Source organism: Dreissena polymorpha, chromosome 8, assembly GCF_020536995.1.
Source record: "Dreissena polymorpha isolate Duluth1 chromosome 8, UMN_Dpol_1.0, whole genome shotgun sequence".
Lineage (NCBI taxonomy): Eukaryota > Metazoa > Mollusca > Bivalvia > Myida > Dreissenidae > Dreissena > Dreissena polymorpha.
In genome coordinates, this window is record NC_068362.1 from 59844314 (window position 1) to 59869133 (window position 24820).

The 24820-nt window shown below is 33.3% G+C and overlaps 1 protein-coding gene across 1 annotated transcript in view; it reads right to left on the reverse strand.

Annotated features, from left to right (window-relative positions):
• LOC127840567 (leucine-rich repeat-containing protein 15-like) overlaps positions 1-24820 on the reverse strand; it is an 84844-nt gene that overhangs the window by 18891 nt on the left and 41133 nt on the right. Inside the window, exons 10-15 of the mRNA XM_052368977.1 lie at positions 13419-13490; positions 11099-11170; positions 8006-8077; positions 7574-7645; positions 3467-3538; positions 3027-3098 (exon numbers count right to left, since the gene is read on the reverse strand). Of these exons, the coding sequence (XP_052224937.1) occupies positions 3027-3098; positions 3467-3538; positions 7574-7645; positions 8006-8077; positions 11099-11170; positions 13419-13490 (432 nt within the window). The remainder of the gene's footprint in view (positions 1-3026; positions 3099-3466; positions 3539-7573; positions 7646-8005; positions 8078-11098; positions 11171-13418; positions 13491-24820) is intronic.

Consider the following 24820-nt stretch of genomic DNA (forward strand, 5'->3'; position numbering starts at 1 on the left):
TCAAGGGCTTAACAATTTTGCTATAACCAAATGGAAAATTTTGAACAATCTCAAATTGAAAGAAATTGCAGACGACATATAAAATTGTAAATAAATATAAAGAAATAGGTTTTGCTGGGTAGAAATCATTGTGATAAAAGAGATATTGCTCATCAATAACAAGATTTTGTGAGTTTTGTGCAGACGACTCTAGAAATCATAGTTTTACATAGAAATACACAGCTAGGTATCATGGTTTTTTGTTTCTTCCTTCCTTAACAACTACTGTCCTTGTACCGTTTTGATTAATGTGTTCGTTTTGGCAAACCGAATCTTTTCATACATTTGTATATATTGATTCCTTCTACCCATTTTGAAAGCGTGGCACTCGCTGTGCTCCGTAGAAAAAACGTGCATTACAAATCGGTCGAAATCACGTGAAGAAGTAAAAAAACCTGGTATGTGTATACACATACCTGAGAAAACACATCGTTATTTTGACACTTGGTCGCGACTAGTAAAACAACTGTTAACATTAATCGGGAAGAGATCGCGCTTAATAACAGAAATGATCACACAGAGATATAATCACTAACCCCATTTCAAATATTTTCCAGCTGAAAATTTTCCACACACGTCTTTTTTTAGTGTATTTGTATTGTTTTTCTGGAGCCGAAGTGCATCTCACATAATATCCATCCGACTTCCGTTGTTTTCACTTTCGTTATTAAAAACTTCGTTTAAAAGAATTATTTCTACATTTAGGTTGTTGAAGCGAATTATAATTATATATTATCAATAAAATAGGATACCGTGATGAATTGAACGGAGTTTCGTATCGATCTTTCTGTCAGTCTGTAAGTGTACTATTTTGTGCGCAATAATACAAGTACATGTGATTCGACAACAATTGTAAACATTGGCAAAATGCTTCTTACAAAGTTATTTTTTTGGAGTGTTTATGAGGTCTGATCATGCAGTTTGCACACATCAACGGAAAGATTACAATCCAATGCATTTGTCATCGTCAACCGTTTGGAATGTCAATTAAGCGATGAGTGAGTTTTTAGCATGTTTCTTTCAATTTTATTAATCTAAAAAAGGCTGCCCCATCGTCATGAAATGACATGTGTTCGAGTTTTGATATTTCTAGATATGTAAAAATTTTTTTTACTATTTAAGCGTAATTTGCCCTCATCAATATCGATATCATTAACTAGTTATATAATTTTCCGCCGAAATACGTTGAATAAACATCATTCAGATTTTTGAAAATAATGTATATTTTTGTGTTAAAATCGCTTTGTATTTTAATTGATTTTGTCGATGGTATGAGATTTTGCTGCACAAAATTGGTAGCAGTTTGAAGGTAAACCATCCTTCTAAGCAAATATGTAAACATTTTCAATGTGGCACTCTTCGTTTAGTCAAATTTAAGTTCAATGCTAGGGGTCCCACATTTTTCAAACTGAAGCCTCTACATGAACCTTAACATGGCAACATCAGCTTGGTAACTGTGCGTGTACTTTACAATAACGTGTGTGTCCCTAGTCCGGAGAAACCCTTGTTAAGGACGTTACGTCACTGAAAAATGCGCACTTAAAGTTAATATATATTTAACGCGGTCTTATGGCGTTTTGGCCAGCGCAGCTTAAGCCCAGGCTGTGCAATTGCTCCATCTGGTTAAAAGCTGCGCTATCCGCTATAAATCACGCAAGGTTTCGCGGTCTCATTAGTTATTTTCTGACAAGACTGAGAGAGATATTATCATAAGTATTATGCAAACATTCCAAACACAATAATATCGAAAATGATCGAAACAAATCATTTTGTTGATTTTTCTAATGAGTTTAATATTGATAATTTATTTCCGATGTCTCACAATTAACATCGTATTATTCATAATGAAACAAAACTGAACTTGAATCGAATGTTGATGCATATAAAAAAAAGATTTTTTTCTTTTAATATTTGTATTTGCTTTACATAATGAAATAATGGTTCTATAAAATGTTATTGGGTTTATCCGTTTTTCTCCCGTTGATCTTATTATGATCAGACATCTATTAAGGTTGCTTATTAATCGCCTCAAGTGTTGTTCTGCACGCGACAATGTGTGTACTTCCAATTCCTGTTTAGGTCTCGCTGCGCCATCGCTAATGCATCTATTGGTTATCTCTCCCATTTGAGCTTTAAGGTGAGCTATTTTTACGCGATTATTACGAAGCACACAGCGGACAATTTTCATTATGCAAAACAGTTATGCAAAGTATACTCTTCCGCGAACTCTTTCTCAACGCTGATGCGGTTCGAGTGCAAACTATTGAATCTCAAGGAAAATACCAACCGTCCTCAGTCCTCGATTTTTGAGAGATTTGCACTTGTGAACACCTATTTTCAGAACCCTTTTATTAAAATTAGTTGCTCGCAAGCGAACAACTAAAAGCGGATAGGGAAATACCATAACAAAAGAGAAACTCAGATCCATCTTATAAATCAAAGCGCTTAAGGCACTGAAGTTGTTCGCTGTTGTCGTCATTGATTAGCTTGTGCGCATTGCACAGGCTAATCTTATTTGACATGCATAAAGCCCCGTTTTCCCTGAAAGCAGCCAATATGTACAGATTTGAATGATAAACACTAGACTGGCAAATGTCGTCTTACAAGCTTGTAAATACACTCACTGCAGAAGTAGAGCAGACGCTCCTAAGCATTCGTGGTCTGCAGTGCAGACAGGCAGCGGTAATCGTTCCTAGCATAGTGAGTTGCGGAGCTTAGCGTTGCTAAGGCTTCTAAGCACATACTGATTTGCAAAATATGCTCTGTAAATTTAGTCGGCCGCTAACGCGACCAACTAAAAATGGGTATTCTGAACCATTGGTAGCACTATTTAAATGAGCTTACATAAATAAGGTTCTATTAAATATCGTATTTTGTATATGAAAACGATGGACACTGATGTTCATGTTTAAACCAAATAGACAATTACAATATTATAACTTGATATGCGTTTTATTAACTGGATTTTGACTATGGATATGACTTACAATTCGACTAAGTTAGGCACTTCTTCAAATACACCGTCGTCTATGGTTTCGAGATGGTTCCACATTAAACTCCTTTAACAAAATCAAATGTAAACTAAAATAATCAAAGAGGATTATACTGCTATGAAAAACTTAATCAAAGACTAAAAATGAGCTAATAATGTTTGAATATTCATCTATCTGAATATAGCAAAAACTAGAATGTGGCTGTATTAAAAAACCACAAGAGCAACAGTCACTATATTTAACGGTTTCATTGCTTAAAAACATTATTACCAGATAGTGAACTTAATAAAGCTGTCTATAGTGTTATCATGAGACAAAGAACAACAACAGATTAAGTTCATCCGTTAAATCAATCAGACCACAGACTAACATGTATACACTGAGAGCTGGATTTTATGTATTTCGAGACAAATAATGTGTCTATTGTAACTCACAATTTTCGTAGTTGAGTCAAGCCCTTAAACCACTCCCGAGACATGTTGCGTAACTGGTTTCCAGGCAGGAACCTGAAGTAACAACAAACAACGTATTCGGACTAATTATTAAAACAATACAGGTTAACACATTCCAAAGGTTTCCGGTGTTGATTTAAAGAAAACCAAAAGTTTACAAAGTTCCTGATAATACAAGCAACACATGAGTTCAGGGAAACACTTGAATGGGCGAGACTAGTGGGGAGCCAATAGATTTCAAGCTAAATAAGATGTATACACACTTTTCAAAGACATGTAATTTCACCAATTACTTAATAATGCCGTGACTGTCTCGAAGCGATACAATCCACAGTTCAAGTTTGTACATGCGACTTTAAAGTATATGTTTGAATACATTTACAAAACGTCTTCAATTATGGGTTCCCATGCTATGGGTGTTTAAGGCTGACTACATTATTTGTGAACGGTTCAAATTAAATGAATAACACACATAATACTATAAACTTTTATCGTGTATGTTCAAATCAATTCATGACGTGGTTTTTCGTTCTTTCAAAACGTTACGAAGACTACAAAGGCTTCAAGATACATACACTGATGATTTTATTTAACTGGGAGAACATTAATATTCGCATCTATCATTTTAATATAATTATGACATACCGATGAAGCCACCCTAATTAACTTTTTCAACCAACACTTAGATATCGAACAATGTAAATATATATGTCTTCATTATTGTAAAATAGACAACGATACAAATTGATAAAACCAAAGTTTTTCCATGATTTTCTGTGTGTTACTGATCATAAATTACATGATCACATCATTGAAAAAGTAAATCATACTTAGGCCTTACACTCCAAAGTAAGGTCAAATGGGATAATCACATTAACTCAATTACTAATAATGCAAACTGGCACTACGATTTCTTCGCCGCAACCTACAAATTAGCTCATCAAAAGATTAAGTTTATACTAACAGGCAATAGTAAGGCCTAAACTAGAACATTCCTCCAGTGTTTGGGACCCTCAAAAGCTCAAAAAATCAACTGGAAAAACTACAACGACGTGCAGCCAGATTCGTAACAAACATATATCACAACAAAAGCTCATTTAATAATATGAAAGCCAACATGAACTTGCCAACTCTTAAAACACGCACACCAACATTCCGTCTGATCATGTTACATAAAATTATCCACCATATACTTGTAATCACTCCTCCCAGCGCCGTAGCCACGCTGAGGCACACCGAGACAGTTGCCTCGGCTAAAATTTGCAGAGCAATGTTGAGATTACGAGGAAAAAAAGGAAACACATATGTCAAAGAATAAAATCTATATAAGAACTTGAGGCAATTTAATGAATTTTAGGCACTAGATCTATGATATTCACAAACAAATATATTATTATTGACTACAATTGGTTCATGTTGAGGCCGATAATTATTAGAATCAAATAACTTCAATTGATGCCTAAATGGCTCAGTAAAATGATTTGGAAAATCCGTATGTTAAACATAGCGTCGCACTGTACACTTCGATGGTATAATCATGGTGGACATCAGAACGTACCGAGCTAGAATCGGGTGTTTTACGGCCAGGTCTGGTCTATTTTGGACCTAGACACACTTCGGGTGGTTGGCGTTTTCGACTTTATTGGTATTCTCGTCTTTATGGCCGACGTTTAGTTAAATCCGTGACCGTTTCAGGTGGAAAGAATTTTTGTTTACATTAGAATTTTCAAATTATGCTATCCCGCGTATTAAACTTTTTTGATATAAAGAAGTTCGAGTCTTTTCTTTTTAATAGTCAATGTTGTTGATGATAGACCCTACAGGAAATGATGACGCAGTGCTAAAAAAAATTTACACAAGAAAATTGAAAAAAAAATAGCCAGAGACTTTACTGATTTAAGTTAAATATTTGTACTTATGATAATCAGTACGTCCCTGTGACGCAATCGGTAACGCGTCAGACTCTGGATCAATTGACCACTTTTATATTGTCACTGTGTTGGTCCAGTGTTTTTCCAAATAACTTTTCCATCAATGATCCTTTTTATATGTGCTTATGATTGAAAACGCTTTTCATTTAATGTATTTAAACATTTTTGTAAAGACCATATAGTGCTTTCAAGCTCAAAATAGAAAACAATCGTCCATTAATTTGTTCACGTCGCACTTGTCTGAACTACAACATCAAGTTTGCGGAAGCTGATTTGATATAAACTCAAAAATAAAATTTATAAAACAAACTCATAACGAATACTATCTAAAGTAAATATAATGTACTTTTGTAGTAGAATGTCAATGGCATCGCTTTAATGTTTGTGCATAAACACATTCCAGGTGATCGAAAACAAATTCTTCAAATGTGGGATTCGACTGGAGACAGGAAAGTTGAATCATAGTTGAAGAATAATAAAATAAAAACATGTTGAAACAGTGAACAAGTTTTTCATTATATATGAAACATTATTCGCTAACATGTTTGATAGATCTGTTTACATCATATTATAAGGTAGATCTATATTATTTTAGTATTTCAATAATAAATATATAAAGCACATTCTATTATCCATATACATATTATGGCTTGTGTATTAGAGCTGCGTCTAAAATTTTTCTTTTTCTATGTGACTTCAAATGAATTATATGACTATTTTTCTGTAGTAAAGGTTTTAACATCATTGTCACGTCAAACACCGTTTATGGTAACAGAATCTAAAATTGACAATAAACTTGTTGCAGATTTGTTTGTTAACTTTATTGATACTAAACGGTCATATGTAGCGTCCACGATTTCGATAATTTAGGTATGAAATGTGATTTAAATGACCTTTTAAATGCACCAGAGACGTTCTAGGTATAAAACATTTTTATTTATTTATTTTTGTTTTGGGGGGGGGGGATGCCCCCGGACCCCCCTAGCATGACCTTAGATACTGCCTCGGCTAAAATTCGGGTCTGGCTACGCCACTGCCTCCAGATAATTTCCATGTTCCTGTCGATCGCCAATCAAGACTCAGCAATCACCATTGCTTTAGACACTTTAAAACTTACAAGACGAATATCATTTTATGTTAATATGCCCTGAATATTACGATATCAGTATTTTTACAAAAGGTCGTCACTATATCAATTCCTAAGCCTCATGAAGACATGTAATAAAAGAGAAGTTTTTAATTTGTTACAGAAGCAATATAACGCCGAAAGTTCAAATTGAATGTTGTTCAGAATACGAATACGGTAAACTGAATCGTTATGTTCCGCTAGTTCGATTGTGTGTTTGTATAGTAATAATATAATAAATGCTAATATAATTAGCATTATGATCCATGTGTATGTATACCATCTCTTTTTGAGTATATACTCCATTAGAAACATTTATGTTACATAACTAAAATCTGTCTTTATACAATTGTTAAAAAGACATGTCTGAGTGTAAAGTTTTCTTCCATATGTAATCCATACAATATAGTTGAGCTATTCCTTCTAGTTAATAGTATAATGATCCACATGATATACGCCCTATCAAATAAATACTTTGGAAAAAAGGTGATAATTTTGTGTTTTCCCACCACTGGCGTGTATTATACTTCATAGTATAACACTATGATTGTATCATCCCTTTGTTTTACATGACCTTATGTTATGTATATTATTATTTGGTTAAGACTGATGATGTACCATATACAGTTACATGTATAATAAATATATCTTCTGTTGTGTTCATTCATACCACAAACTGTGGTAATCAATTAATCATGATTGCTTTTAGCATTTTGCCCTCAATCGTATCATTTCGTTACTAAATACAAAATGTAAGGTTCATGAGAACAGATATCGAAATATATGTTTGGTCCGGGTATAACGTCAATCTATCTACATGAAAAAAAATGTATTTTAACCATATTTAGACATATCTTAATGAGCTTTAATACGTTTAGTTGTATGCAATATTGTCAACAGCTCGTAGTTTTTTTTAAAGAAATGTGTTTATTTTCCCGTATTTTGTTATTGAAAACGTTAAGCAGTGATGCCTGAATTAAATAGAAAATATATTTATATATGTATAGAATTGGAACTCTGAAAGCGTCTTACAGAGAGTTCATGCCCGGCATTCCGTCAAATAAACCGTCGTCTATGGATTCGAGCATGTTGGCTGTTAGATACCTATAACAAAAAAACATCACCTTAAGCAATGAAAAATAAAAAATACCACCTTGAGACGCTGAAATAAATATTTTAAGTAAGTTATGCATTCGCCTATTTTGTCTTAATATCGGAAAACAAGCAGGTGTTGATATTAAAAAATCGCATTTCGTAACGGTCAGAACGTTCTATAGATTAATTGATATACAACTATTTTTACAGAAAGACCAGAAAACCGCGCACACTAGCGGGCACTTATAAGACAAGGAAACACCACCATAAACAGTTATCCAATCAAGAATACCACCGACGGACACTTTTATACATGGACAACTTGACGAAATCTTTTTCACTACAAATCATGTGACTATTGCAACTCACAATGAGCTTATATTCGTCAGGTCTCTGAACGCCGTCCGAGAAATGTTGCTTATCCGGTTTGTAGCCAGTATTCTGAAGTAACAACAAAAAAAGTCGTATGATTAAACATTCAAGTAAAACAGGTTAACATAAGTCAAAGTTTCCCGATGTGAATTAAAAGAACACACAAGTTAGCAACGTTCTTAATTATACAAGCAACAAATGAAGATCATGTTAATCCATTGAATTGGCGGGTCAAGTGGTAAGTCAGTAGAGTGAACTCAAGCGAACACATGCTTAATTAGAGGTTTACATGTCTGCCGCTGGCTAGGTGAAAAGCAATGAGATCCAAAATTTGTCTATAAAGATGGGATACGTGTTTAAATGAAGACATGCATTTTGTTCAAATAAATATGGTAATTGGACCAAACCTTATTTGTTTATAAAGCAATTGAGTTTGTGCTTTTCGTTGAGTTTTCATCGTACAACTAAAACAACGTTGACATATATGTCTCAACATATATATCACACATTTAACGTATATGTCGTAAACTTAATTGAGTTTTAAAAATAACTTCACTTTCTCCCATGTAAAAATACATTCTTTTATTACGCATTACAATTTGAAGAAAAGCTATTTCTTATTTTAGGGCAAATTCTAATTTGTAGTTGAATGAAAAGAAAAACTCTTCAAATGGAACATTTACTTTTAAATTATCTTAAAATATAACGTATGCTTGTCTTAATATAATTGAAATTATTTTATATGTGTGTAAGTCATATTGTTATGACGGGCTTGCTGGAAAATGTTACTGAATGTTTTGCATTCCATGTATTTCCAAATAACCTTGGTGTTTAAGAAAGCTGCCCCCCACCCCTGTTTAAAAATAGCAATAAAGGGTTCCAAAATATCATAGTGTTTGATTGGTTTTTGTTGTTCGTTTTTCATAACATAATTGGTTATGTATATTCTTGAAATACACAGCTATGCGCATATAATGCATCATAAGTTTATATTCAATCAACTTTGCCCTAACACATATTTTCTTTTTAGCTCGCATTTTGTATTTTGTATTCATTAATAGTCCAAACTTTTGTGTAGGTACAATATGTGCTCTAATATTGCCATTACTATTTTCATTTTTATAAAAAATAATTAAGATCTGATGAATGTTTGTGCTTACTAAAACTATAAATCCCGATAACATCTTTATGTATTTACGTTGTGTTTTCAAAAATGTATAATATTTATAATTGTTTTCTTTGTATCAAGTTCACACACTTTGTTCTATCAACTAATAATAGATGTACACTCATCAACATAAACCGATTTCAAATATTCATTTAAAGGATAAAAGAATATACGTTATTAAAGTTTGTATAAAGCAAAACATGCCTCATAATCGTGATTGGTACAGTATTTGGCATGTATAAAATAAGTTTAATTCTTCCTACTGTAACACATATAAATATGCGTTTTGAATATTTAAGTAAATTTCTGAAATACGTTTCAATGTTGAAGCACTCATACACGATTCATAATTATATAACTGTTCAAACATAGATTTAAGTATCAGCTTTTTATAAACATTTAAACATATCTGCACTACATGTGCGTTTATAATATCGAATAGTGTGTTACAAGCGGGTGACATTAACATATTAGCCAGTGCTGTTATCTTCTCTCGGGTAAGTATTCAAATACAAGTATCACGTTTTTGAAACATTTTAAAACCAGTTTTTATATTGTACGGAGAAAAACGTTTGAATATCACAGTTATGTCTGATGTTTAATTGATTAAAACATGGTAATGTATTTTAGCTTCACCGAAACAAGTCGCTGCTCAACTTGCATCGGCAAAACCAACGCTTTACATCTACACGAAGGAGTTCTGTAAATCAAACTATCCCGTATCTACAGCTATATTACAATTACAAGTATTACGCCTATACTCGTAAAAAGAAGACACAGTTCTAAAACTTTGACTAAACGCGTGTTCGTAGCACACGGATGTCTGTACATTCCACTTTTCCGCAAAAATGTACTTGTCGAAAATTTAACCACAACACCTGAACAGTGTGGTAAATATTAAAAGACTTTATGGCAACAATATGTTTCGAGATTACAGACGGTCAGACAATCGAAATATCAATAAGCCTCAAACTTCTTTGACATTAACAGCTCTATTTATAAAGCGTGTATTGTTCAATTTGCTACTCATTTAAACTATAAAATGTAACCCTTTATTACTAACACCAGCGGATAAACATCAAGCTGCTCGTCGAATAATATACACATTTGTTGCATATTAGCGATTACCTTGAATTTCAGGGTACTGATGTAGGGCGTAAATAATTTAAATAACACTATTAGTGTTCCTTTAACTAAGAAAAATAGTTTTTCATTTTTGAATTAACTAGGTTATTTTTTCATTCATGACCGGGAATAAATGTGCAGGAAAACGAATACATAAATGACACTTGAGTTGTTTTCTAATTGTATATTGTCCTCATTAAAAAAGAAACAAAGTAATATTCGCTTTCAAAAAAAGCAATTTTTCTGGTGAAACTTGCCTATGGTTGCAATAGTGACAATTATCATCATTATCATTATCATTTTCATCACCAATATCATTATCATCATAAGTTTTATTGTCATGAAAATTCTCTCGGACAGAATTTAAACAAAGTTGCTAGTTCTCCCAACGATACACAGTAATATCCTCAAATTCGTCATCTTTTACTGCAGCGGACCTCTTACAACGTCTTATAGTTTGGTTCGGCACTCCTTCAAATAAACTGTCGTCTATAGAATCGATTGAACTCTTTTAACAAAACAACGCCAAATTAAGAAATCAACGATAATGAAACACCTAATAAAATATTTTAGATAAGCATTCATCTGCTGAGTTATTTATACAATGCAGTGCGGTATGTGTCTTTATTAAAAAAGCACGTGTAGCAAAAGCAAAAGCAACAAATTCAAATAAAGCGAAGATAACCGCACAGTCTAGCGGATAAATAATAAGACAAAGAACAGGAAAAGAGGCAATTCACCATTCAATCAAACAGAACAAATATTAACCAAATAAAAAATGGACAGCTGTTACTCACAGCTTGCTTAGTTTCGTCAAGCCCCTGAATGACTCCGCAGAAATGTTAACTAACCGGTTCTTAAACAGGTTCCTGAAGTACAACAAACAGCTCCATGGAAAAAAACATTACAGAAAAACAAGTTAATACATTTCATAGGTTACATGTGTGGGTTCAAAAAACCACTAAGTTATCAAGTTTCATGATAATACAAGCAGCATATAACACAATTGAATAGGCGAATCTAGTGATAAGCCAGTAGAGTTGTCTCCATCGAGCCCTCGCTTAAAGAGGTTTACCCGTCTGCTGCAGGCCATGTGAAAGGCACTGCAATCTCCTATTTGCTAAAAAAGATTGGATATTTTTTGACATGAAGAAATGTATTTCGTAAAACTATATTAGTAAATTCGACTTTACTTCATTATTTACAATTAATACATCTGGTGTGTATGCTTTTCGCAAAACTAAACCAATTGTGAATATTTTCACCCAGTATAGCTACAAGTTCTCAAAGTGGTGGTAGTGATGGTGGAGGCGGTGGCGGTGGCGGCGGTGGCGGTCGTGGCGGATGTGGCGGTTGCGGTGGCGGTAGCGGTGGAGGTGGCGGCTGTGGTGGTGGTGGTTGTGGTGGTGGTGGTGGTGGTGGTGGTGGTGGTGGTGGTGGTGGTGGTGGTGGTGGTGGTGGTGGTGGTGGTGGTGGTGGTGGTGGTGGTGGTGGTGGTGGTGGTGGTGGTGGTGGTGGTGGTGGTGGTGGTGGTGGTGGTGGTGGTGGTTGTGGTGTTGGTGGTGACGGTGGTGGTGGTGGTGGTGGTGGTGGTGGTGGTGGTGGTGGTGTGATGGTGGTTGTGGTGGTGGTGGTGAAGCCTTTTTGGCTACCTACACATGGGCGATATATAGTGTTAAATATATCGTGCGTCGCCGCGACTGTCAAGAAAAAGATCAAGTATCGCCGAGAATGTCAAGAAAAATATCGTGCGTCGCCGCGACTGTCAAGAAAAGATCAAGTATCGCTTCGTTTGTCTAGTGTCGCCATTGATGAAAGAAGTGCGAGATTATAAATGACACTACCCGGATTCCGTACTTTTTTGAACAACAAAGATTGAATTACTGATCAACATAATGAAATGTAATTTTGTTGACAAAATGTATAAAATGAAAGGCCAAAATGTCTAACAAGAAGAGATGCACGTACGTCGATCTATCGTCACAGAAATGGGTGTTAACCAATGTTAGACGTATCGTATGAACTTAAATAAATGACCGTTTATACAATATTTACAACAATCGCTAATATTTATCCCCACGCTTTTCGGAGAAAAAGTGGGGATTATGTGATTAACTCCGACGTCTGTCCGTCCGTCCGCCCTGGCCACTATCTCCACCTACACTATTAGCACTAGAACCTTGAAACTTACACACATGGTAGCTATGAGCATATTTGCGACAGTGCACTATTTGGAATTTTGATTTGACCCCTGGGTCAAAAGTTATGGGGTTGGGGTGGGGCGGGTTAAGAGATATTCACTCATTTATTTAGGTTATTTTACATTAACTTCTTCATTTCTACACCGACTTAAATCAAATTGATACTGAACATCTCTTATGACAATGCGGTCAGACTCAACTATGCACGGCCCCATTACCAACCCTAGGGCGCCCCTGGGTCAAACATGCGGCATGGGAATACGCGTCGGCCTCTGCCGCGCCATTTCTTGTTGAGGAATGTGTTTCTCAACAAAGTTTTGTCAAATTTATCTTTTTTAAATCCGTTAATTACGTAAATTACGTATTTTGTAATTGAAAAAGATAGGCAGTGATGCCTAAATTAAATAGAACATTTTAAAATTATAATTTCACATTCGTTATCTGTACTGTATTAGAACTCTGAAAACGTCGTTCAGAGTGTTTATGTTCGGCACTCCATCAAAAACACCGTCGTCTATGTATTCTAAATTGTTGTTCAATAATTCCCTTCAACTAAAACAAACTAAACTTGCAATTAAAAATATATATACTGCTATGACACACTTTAACAAATATTTAAAATTAGGTAAGACTTAATTAAATTCACCTACTATGTCTTTATATTGAAAAGACAAGCAGGTGTCTTTATTCAAAACCTCATAACCTAAAGGCCAGATTATTAAACAGTTTTATTGCTATACAGAATGTTTATAAATATCACAGCAAACCGCGCACTATAGGAGGAAATAATAAGACATTGAAACAACAAAATAAAATGTTATCAGTTTCATCAAGCATACCACATACTGACACTTTTATACATGGATAGCTGGACAAAATCTCTTTTACTACATTTCATATGTATATTGTGACTCACAGATCACGTAGTTGCGTCAAGCCCCTGAACGCCGCCGGAGAAATGTTGTTTATCTTGCTGGATTTCAATTCCCTGAAGTAACAACAAACAATGGATGTCTATTAAAAATTCAAGTAACGAAGGTAAATTTGTTGCACTATAGATTAAAAGAACACCAAAATTAACAAGATTTTTGATAATACAATCAACAGATGAATAACGTTAAACCAACGAAAAGGCGAGTCAAGATGTGAGCGAGCCTAAGCTAAATAAGAGTTATACATGTATGTTGTTTGCTATGTTCAAATCATATACACTATTTCATAAAGATGGGATATATGTATAAATAAAAACATACATTTCCTATTCGTTCCATTCCTCTTCATTTATAAATATAACGTTGGATTGGGCTATGTGTTTTCTGTTGAGTCTACACAGTGTAACAAACATTGAACTATGAATATGGTACTCTAGTAAACCTTAGTAAAGTGTTGTCAACGTATCCATAATTAATATATATCACACAATGTTCACACTATTTGTAAGTGTATGCTGTGAATTAATTTCCAAAATGATTTTGCCTTTTTTAGTTCCTAACTTTTTTTAATTTTGAAAAAAAAACTTATTTTGTCGTTAAAATCTAATTTGTAATGATGACAAAAGAAAAGTTTCATTGATATCATCTAGAAATATTTCTTTTTCTTCTCTAAGTTAGATTGCTTTCATCATTTTCTTTATGTTGAAGTCATTATTATAATGACTATCATAATGGAAAATGTAATAGATATATTTTCTTACATTCCATGTATTTCCGAAGTATCTTCGTGTTCAAGAATCAATCTGTATTGTCTAAAAGCGTCCACCATTTACAAACAACAGCTAAATTGCATATATCCATTGCTTAACATTGTTTGGTTTGCTAATTGTAGAATTGATTATGAACATTCTATAAATCAACAATGTCCTAAAATATTATGCATGACATCACACGTTCATAATTAATTCTTTGCTATTACTTATGTTTTCTCAATTTAAGCTAAAAAATGTCTAGAATATATTGTAGTTAATAAAACATTCGATTTTTGTTCAGTAACAATATGCTAAAACTATTTTGATATGCATAAAACATAATTTGATTCTTAGAACCGTTGAACTTTCTGATACGATACAGTGGCTAACATTTTGTGAAATGTTTACATTGAGTTATCAGGCTATTATTATATGTATACATATAAACACATCATCGTTAACTAAGGCTTTTTTAACACGATGCACTTGAAGTATAAAAGAGTGTAAATATTTATACAGAAAAGTTTGCTTCGTACCCCTTGTTGGTTAAGTATTTTCCACATATAAAATCATGTATACGGTTCACAATGTAAACCATCTAAGTACGCGTTGTAAACAGATCTGTACATTTCTGAACATACTTAAAAGTTTTTCATGCTGATTTACGAAATTTTTATACTATGCAATTGCTTTAAATATTTACTATTCTTATGGTATTCTACATCCAATATCAAAAAAGTAGGAACATTTTACTTAACAATTTATTAATCTCAGATACGTATAGTTGCCTAACACATTTCTTTCTTTTTTTAAATTTTTTCGAAAGCTATTTGTTTGCTAATTTTACTCATGCATTAATATTGAGCGAGCAAGACGCATTTGAAATGAATGGAAGACATCGGGTCTTAAATATCTGCTATTGCTCGGTTCATCCTGCCATTAAAAGAAATTATATTAAGAAGTACCTACTTTTTATATACAATAATTCAATGTGCAAATATATGTTCAGTTACCAATTTAAAGTTTCGTGATCCCCCTTCGGAAAACCACAAAGACTATCAATGTCAATTTATTGGTCACTTTTTAAATATATTTCTATATTGGCATAATAAATATACAAACTGTGTACGTCGAAGTTTACTGCGCTGTTAAATCGATCAAAACTTGAGGAAAAGTATGTTTCACTGCAAAAATCTATTTTCCCAGGTTCAGTTGCATCGGTAAAAGCAACGCTTTACCTCAACACTACGGAGTTCCTTTAGTAAAACGGTCGCTTTTATACAAATAACAATTTGAGCAAAGTGTAGTATAAAGTCTTACTTGGAAATTGTTCTAACTAACGGTCATGTAAGAAAAAAGACAAAATTGCACGATGTTCCTTGCAGTTATAAGACCTTTACAAAACATGATGCCTCCGCATTCCAATTTTGTTTTAAAACTCCATTTGTCGAAAAATAAATAAAACACCCAAAATGTGAAAGAGAGTCTTATCCCTTCTGACTAAAATACTTTTTGAAAGAACAGACGGAAGGACACATCACATATCAGTATGCCCTCCCCTCCCCTCTGAAGGTTGGAGCACACAAACGGCGAAAAAAACGAGCATACAAAAATATTTAACAAATGTATGGGTAAAACATAAACATGTTTTCAAATTATATACAACGTTGATGCATTTGGGTATGTACATTAATTTGCTTTGTGATTTATTTACCTGTCATTTTAATGTACAAGTGTAGGTCTAAAACATTTTAGGTAACATTATGATTTTCATCTCAACATGGAGAACCAATTTTGTTTAACTAATAATTAGTTCAAACAAGTTGACATCAGTTATAATTAGAATATCATACAACAACTATCATACTTTCATGTTCGAAAACGATTAGAGCGAAAGACACAGTCTTATATGGTTCTTCTCCCTTGCTATATGAAAAGTTACATGTTGACCGACATAATTGGCTATGTGAGTCAAAGTGAACAATATGTTGATACAAAAATACTCCATTTATAAAATTACATTTGCTTAATAAAATTAATATGTTGACATATTTGAGAAATGTAAGAAATGAGCGGAAAGGTTAGGAAAGAAAACAAAGAAGACGTTTGGGAAGACTTGCTGAATTCGAGCGAGAAAGAAAAAGAAGTATGTGATTCGTTCTTTAGTATAAATACGTATCAAATCGCTTACTATTTATAATATATTTGTGAACTGCATCAGCTGTTTTAGTATTGGTTAAGTAGTTACTTGATACGTCTCCATACACAATAGTTTCAATGCAAGGGACAGAATATTAGTTCACCACGAATATACTCCAAGGAAGTAGTGTGACGTAGTTTCGTGAGGTCCACAGAAACTTAGAGGCGATGTAATTATGTTGCGTCTGAAAAGTTGATCATTTAGAACGCTACACTTTGTTCTTAAGTGCGTATGTAACATTTGAGAGCGCCGTTCGCTATATGAAAAAAAAGGATCTGAGAACGGACGATCACTGTTAATTAGTCTTTTGAAGGATTGGGGCGTTTCAGCATTTTTGCTGTCGTCGGGGAGACGATTCCATTCGGATACAATAGATGGTAAAAAGAGCTTGAGTATAATGATGTTCGAGCTTGAATTGTTTGTAAATGTAATGAATTTCTTAGAGTGTAAAAATTACGTGAACCCACTGTTGGAGGCAAGAGAGATTGCATATAGTTTGGGACATTGGTGGAATTAATTGTATACATTAATATTAATTTTAGTTTCGTCTGCGTTGGCTGATGATGTCCAACCCTAGCTCGTTAAAAAGGTCTTCTAATGAGACTAAACGTGTGCATCCAGATGTTATTCGCGCGGCTTATGTTTTGAAATTTCTTTCAAGTTCATCTTTTCCATATGCTGTACAATTATCAAAAACAGTGTTTGAATATTCAAGAATTGGTCTTATAAAAGAAAAGTACATTTTCTCGAGAGTTTTTCTATCGAGAATAGTTTTCAATCGACGGATTATATGGACTCGTATACATGCTTTTTCTTTTACATACGATATATGTGCATGACAAGAACAGTCATTTGACATAAATGTTTATGGACGTCAATGATCAGTATACTAATATTATGCATAGTTTAATGGCGGATGAGGTGGTTTGTTTATTTTTCTAGATATAATCATCGATTCCGATTTTGAGGGGTTGAAGCTTACTCACCATTTATCTGCCACATACAGATTTAATATCGGATTGCAAAACGGCTGAAGTTTCGTTTGGTGAGTTTACGACCATAAAAAGAAGGGTTTCATCTGCGAACAAGAGAAGTTGTATGTCAGTTATAACGTCATTTGAATACACCAGAAACACGAGAGGGCCTAGAATAGAACCTTGAGGGACGCCGGCACTAATTTCAGAAGGATTAGAGTGCGTCCAGGTAAAATTACTTTTTGTTTGCGATCGGAAAGATAGTTTGACAAAAAAAATATAATAATGTCCTCGGATGCCTGCTTGTTTTAGTTTGAATAATACACCTTTGTGCTTGACTTTGTCAAAAGCTTGACTTATGTAAAAAAGTACAACTCTGACCTTTAGGCCATTCGCAAGCGCTCTGCAAAACGTATTGTAGATATATGTTAGTTGGTTAATTGTCGAATCACCATGCAAGAAACCAGATTGAGTGGGCGCAAAGAATGAATTAGCATTTAGGCCAGCATTTTTTTATTATTGGTTTTACGGGAGCGCCCGACCCTATTTTTCGATAATACACAAACAAATAAAAGTCACTTTCGTTTTTTATTTACATTTCACCCGCCGACCTGGTATTTTATCCAAAACTAGAAAAAAAATGCGCAGATTGCCGAAAGTGATGTTCAAAATTTGTTTATAATACGGGTTGTTTCGTTGTGCCAAGTCGACTTGTAAAGCGTCAGCGATTTTCATTGGCTATTGCAGCCAATACCACACGCTATTAGCCAATCGGCGAGTATTTAATAAATGATTTTCATATTGCATTTCCGAAATGGCGGACATTAACAACAACGAGACAAATGTAGCATAATTTAAAATCCAATTAATTAAAAACGGAGCAGAAACAATTTCAATTAGAAAAGTTAATCTTCAGAACACCATTGGTGACATCATGCCCATATTATGTGATACGGAATAAAAAATAATTAGAGTTTTTGCAGATGATTCAGAGGTGTAACCATCGATAACTTTCGGTGTGTTAAAAAGTTTAGAGTAGGTTAAATAAATATGCGCATTTATTAAAATGTAGATCCTGTAATCTTTTTATAGATAAACATCAACATCCCGAACATGTCCAAGAAGTACTAATTTACGTTTCTTTATAATGAACATGAGGACTGAACCACAGGTACATGCATCAATAATCCCATTCCCCACCCACCCATATATATTCTTTATTTAGAAAAAAAGTATGCAACACAGCTTCTGAAGAAAATAACATTGGGTCCGGATGTTCGTATGTCCGTCAAAGTAACAAGAAAGTTTTAATTATTTTTCTTGACACAGTAGCAAATTAACATGCTTATTTTTCTTCATTAACTTAAAACAAAACATTTTTTCCATATATTAAACTGTCTAACTATTTTAATATCAACATTTTAACCATTTTTCTGGTACCAATTTACGTCCCTTTGTTTTGATCAGTTTATTTTATTGAATTTCTACAGACGAAACCAAAGTTTTGACTTTCAAAATGTTATGACCAAGTAAATGGACTTTATTTCTTATTATTTGATCAGTTTTGTAAATCAGAAATATATCTTAATGTATTTTTCAAAAAATGAGTTATTATTAAGCCGAAATATGATGTTCTATCAACTGTACATAATGTTTTCATACTGCAGGATTTGTACTGCAAGCAATGCAAGTAAATTTATCACACCTCTGGCTCTGTTGGTAAATGTGCTCGATTGGCTCTATGTATTTGTTCCAAGGGTTATTATTATCTTTACATTTATATAGCTCTCTCTGTTTATTATATATCCAAGAAAATGTCATAGCTGTTTCTCCTTAAAATAATACAGACAACACATTCCATAGAAATTTTCATTTGAACTTAAACTGTGAATAAGAGAGGAACAAATTAATATGTGCAAAAGTTTACACCATTTTATTTTGACAATACTGTGAGTCTTTTACGAAATTATTAAAATAAAATACTATTTTAAAAATATACATTTACATAGTTCAAAAGTTGTTTTCTATATTTAATTAATCTTGCGAGCAAATTATATACAGTCAGCAGAGTAATTCTACTAGAACAATTTAAATCCTTGCTACATGTACTATTTAATTCTTTATACGGCTTTCACTTCAAAAAATGTACAATGAAATAAATCTAGGTTTCTAGGTATATTGTGTCTTTTACCTCAATATTTTGTTGGGGCTAATGTGAAGCCAATGAACATGATACAAAAACTACGAAGATTACAACCATACAATGTCACATACAAAAAAAATATCACCTAACCCAGGCGTTTTGAGAGAATAAGATTGATTAAGCTCTTTATTATATAAGTAAATATTAATCATGTGAAACAATGACGGGTTATTTTTTACTCCAAATGTATGATTTGATCACACCTAGAAGAAGAAAACACTAACATGTTACACACCAAATATTGAACCCCTGACCCTTGCGGTGTCTGTGTTGTTAGGGATTATCAAATACATTAATATATATAAATCAGTTGACCCCTGAAGCGCAAACAGTTTTGACCACGGAGACATGCTTTGAGAAAACTTAGCAAAGAACCACTATATGGTTTGCATGCAACGTTACAAACCAATGGGCCTTGCGGTTTCAGAGAATGATTATATTATTTATATTAATAGGCAAAACAGTAACCCCTAGGGAGGGTTAATTTTCTGCATGATTTGACTAAACTTCAAAGAGAACCTCATAACGATGTTACACACCAAATATTGTAGTCACGCCCTTGTGTTCACTTTACATATATAAACACTATAAATCTCTCTGAATATCAAATGAAATGCAGCACATGTTTTTATAAGTCTATAATTCTAGGTTTCTTAAATGAAATATTCTCATTTTATGTACTAGAACTTTTACTACACAAAGTTTGAATAAAGATCAATTCAAGCGCAGTCTGATCAGGATCCAAAGTGTTCGCTTAACATCTTAAGAAATACTGACTGAATGACAATTATGTTGAATATTCTGGATCCTGATTAGACTGCTCTTTTGGAGCCAAAATGGTCGCAATCGCCCTAAGGTCCAATTTCCTCTTACGTGGCTCATTTTTTTATCATGATTGATACAAAATATCATGATATAAAGCAAGTATGTTGTATATTAAAGAGTATTTTGTGTGTATATTCCACCCATGGATGAAAGTTACAAAGTTGGTTGTTATTTAAAGCTATTAAACAATGTAAAAAGTGTTCAAGTCCTTTTTATTTAAGTCAAATGTATGCTATTTTTGTTATAAACGTACATATGATATACACTCAACAAAAGTTTAACGATCACTATAATACACTACACACCTGGCGTGTTTAATAGTCTCTATTGAAGCAATATAGCATAATACATGCGAAAGGTGCTTTTACCTATAAATATATATATATATATATATATATATATATATATATATATATATATATATATATATATATATATATGTATACTATGATTATAAAAAGCTTCTACTGCGATATATGAAACACTTAAAGGTAAATGCAAGTATATATAAGGTTAAATTGGCTGAATTTTAAATTTTCAAAAATAAAAAATAATCGGTTAGACAGTTTTATTTTTATTTTTTTGGTAGACTGCTCAGTTTAATGCTTTTATTTTTATTTATCCCCCGACTCATTTTTTTTTTAATCCCGTAAAACAAATATAAAAAAATGCTGGCCTTAGGAAAATAAAAATGTGTTTGTGTAATAATCTCTCAAAGACCTTCTCAGTAGTATCAAGGAGTGAAATAGGTCGATAATTTGACATTAAGGCTGTATCACCCTTTTTGAAAAGGGCACACATTTGCAATTTTTCAACAAGGAGGCATTTTGCAACAACGTAGGCAAGAATTAAACAATGGGTGACTTAATTGATACATTGCCTCTTTGAGAATGCGATTATTTATTCCATCAGGACCGGAAGCTTTTCCAATCTTAAGACATTTTATTGAGTCAATCACTTCCTCATGTGTGATGTGAATATAATGACGAATATTATCGTTTACATGGTGTATAAGTGGGAGATTGTGATTTCGTTCGTCAATGGAGCACTGGCTTGCAAAATAATTATTAAACATATCAGCTTCACATGTGTCATCCGCTAAAAAGGAACTTGTTTGATCATCGTAAAGAGGAGGAATTGAACTGTTTGTGCTATAAGGGATAAATGTTCGAAGCGTCTTCCACCAGTCTTTAGTGCAAAGTTCAGAGGATTTATTTTATTTTGAAATATTGCTAAAATATTCTGTTTTGAATAACGTAAAAGTAAAAAAAAACATCATTTCTGGCGCGACGGTTATTTGACCAGTGATTATCAGTATAGGATTTTTTCGTTGCCGAATTTTTTCTTTATGATATTGTTTATCCATGGAAGATCACGAGAGCGTATACAAACAGTTTTGTTAGGAATACGATTTCCTGCAATTTGCAATATTCTTTTTGGTAATATTTCCAGCGTAGATATCAATATCTTCGGATTTTAGTATATCCCAATTAGTATCAGTCATTAATTGTCGTAATTTTGTATAACACAATGTCGTAGCGCCAGATATGTCGAAAAAACGTTTTACTTTTGGTTTTGTAAATTTCAATGTAACAAAAAACTGGGCATTGGTTCCGAACAAATTGATCTAAAAAGGGTTATCCTACTCCAGAGAGTAATAGAGTATTCTCATTACTTACAAAGATGAAGTCAATTACGAAAGATGTTTGCTCAGTATAATGTATTGGTTCATGGATAAGTTTAGTTAGATCATATTAGAGACATAATTCGATTAATTTACGTGATATTGGTTCTGATAGAGCTTTCATATAAAAATCACCTGTAATAATAATATCTTTTATACGTGATTCTCTGGCTAGACCTATAGAATCTACGATGGCATTCGTGTTAAATCTATCCTCACGGGGTGGTCTATAAAAAAGCCACACTAAATTGACATATTGATAGCGAGAAAGACTGCAACCCATATACATTCTGCATTATGTAATTCAAGATCATGTCTGCGTTCAAAAGTAATATTATCATTGACGTATATTGCAACGCCTCCATGTGAGTCGGGGCGATCCTTGCGGATTGGATGGTGGAAGCCATTGAAGAGGAGATCAGTAGATGGAATACAATTATGTAATCATGTTTCAGTAAAGCCAATTATATCGAAATCACGTAGACCTGTGTAAAGAAGATCTATTTTTGCAGCAGGCTTTGAATATTGTAATGCACAATTCTTAAGTTGTTTGTGTCTGCGACGTTTTGAAAGGATGATGAACTGTTTGAATCTTTGTTAAGAGATAGGTCAGACAAAGTGGGCCCTGGATTAGGATGAATATCACCTGATCGTAAAAGGATTAGAGAGGACTATAGGCATGCTACAAAAAAGAGGAAGCACTTAAAAAGCTTTGTGAGAAGAAGAATGTCAGTATTATTAGTGTTCCCTAACAAAACGCGTTAACATGGTTCTTCGCCTATTCCTATTCATTGATGTGTAAACATTATTTTGTAAAGAAAAGAGGCTGACAACATTTAGCCATAAGTGACTTGTATATAATAAGTGTAGCAGTAGTGGAAAAATAGCTGATGATCTATATACACACATTACAGCGTTTTCTGGTCCCTTTTAGTGTACAGCATCATGATATGCTACAAGAAATACGAGATGGGACATAAACGCTGACATCACACGTTTGTTGCATTAGACCATGTGTACATATAGAGTCATGGCTGATGTAAAGATTCGATAATGCTGGAAGCTACAGAACTGCATAAGATAGGAATATAAGATATTAGAGAGATAAGAAAGTAGAAAAACAAAGGGGCCAATAAAAGATGAAGATAGTATCGGGATTTGAAATTTTGTGTTTGGTGCATTAATGCGAAAATGTTAAAACATTCGAACTATGAGAAAATACAGTTTAAAATACAAGATACTTTATAAGTACAACCAGAAGTATGTTCTCCCGATTCTAGAAGGTGACTGTATAACAATGATAGCTTACAAAACCCTTAACTTTAACATAAATAGAGATATGACGGCTATCAAGCATAGTGAAGCAATATAACAGGTCTACTATATCATATATATACAGTAAAATAGCAACTAGATTCACATCTACTCCAAATAATACACAACAATACGTATGCACAAGCGCATGCAAGTACATAGACTACAATGTTACATAGGTAAAGATGCATCATTGCAATTCTATTTAAGAATAGACTTCTGCGGTGCAGTATGTATCAATGATTATCAGACATTCCACATACAGTGTTAACATATTGGATCAATAGTGATTACACTATAGAGAGAGTATAACTTAAAAACGAAAAGTTAGAGTCCCAGAGTGTAATTTACCAATATGTATTTGAAATGTTATACTAATAGATGCAGTATTGTGTACGTTTTGATGACAATACTGAATACCACGTTTTGAGAACTTTTCCGTATTCGAGCAAAAGCAACAACGCGTTTAGTTATCAATCTAAGGAGCGTTTGATTTACTCAAAGAATACATAATTATTATAATAGTATTATGTATACAAAGTACATATGAAAACAAATATAAATTTACGGTGCCAGATGATATCGTGATTTACAACTGTAGGCATGTAGTCGTAAGCTTAGTCAATGAAACATTCAATGAAACAAAAAACAACAGGAAATCGTGGGCTTCGTGCTTCATGTGAAGGTCAATTGGAGAGACAATAACATCATCATTTAATGATAAGTTTTACTTTTACTGAAATGTACATAGTACATATGTATTATAAATTTGAAACTAATGTTTCTATTTCGGATACTAACTTTACAAGTTTACATTATCTGTAAAACTCCAGTATATTTGCTTGAAACGCTTGTTAACAATTTTATCAGAGTCCGTTTAATGTTAGGCAAGCGGTGACACAAGATAAGAAAACGATTAATATACAAGGTGAACAGATTTAAATTAACAACCAATACATTGAAGTAGAGAATTTTTCTCATTGCTTATTTTTCCTTATTCTAAAACAAAACCAGTATTATGATTAATTGCTTTTTTCTTAATCCTGTGTATTTTCACTACATGATGTTCACTTTAACATCTTATTTCCTACTTCCGCTGATCAGATGCCAGACTAGACTCGCCCATTATTTAATAAGTTGCACTCACGTCAGATGAATGATGAGGGTGAAGAATAGGAAGACTAAAAAGAAAAACATGATGCAACAAAAGAAGAAGAAGAAAAACTACATCATGCCAATATTTTTTTACAAAGGCAGTCCCTGATTCATAATTGAATAGCACATATTTTTTAAGTGTAATTCTATCCCATGCAAGTGTCCGAAAAATAGGTGCTGACAAAATCGGACGGAGGGACGAAACGGGCTGATATAAAACGCCCAATAATTACTATTACTTTTCGGACACAATTAAATACACTAACTTTTTGGAAAGTT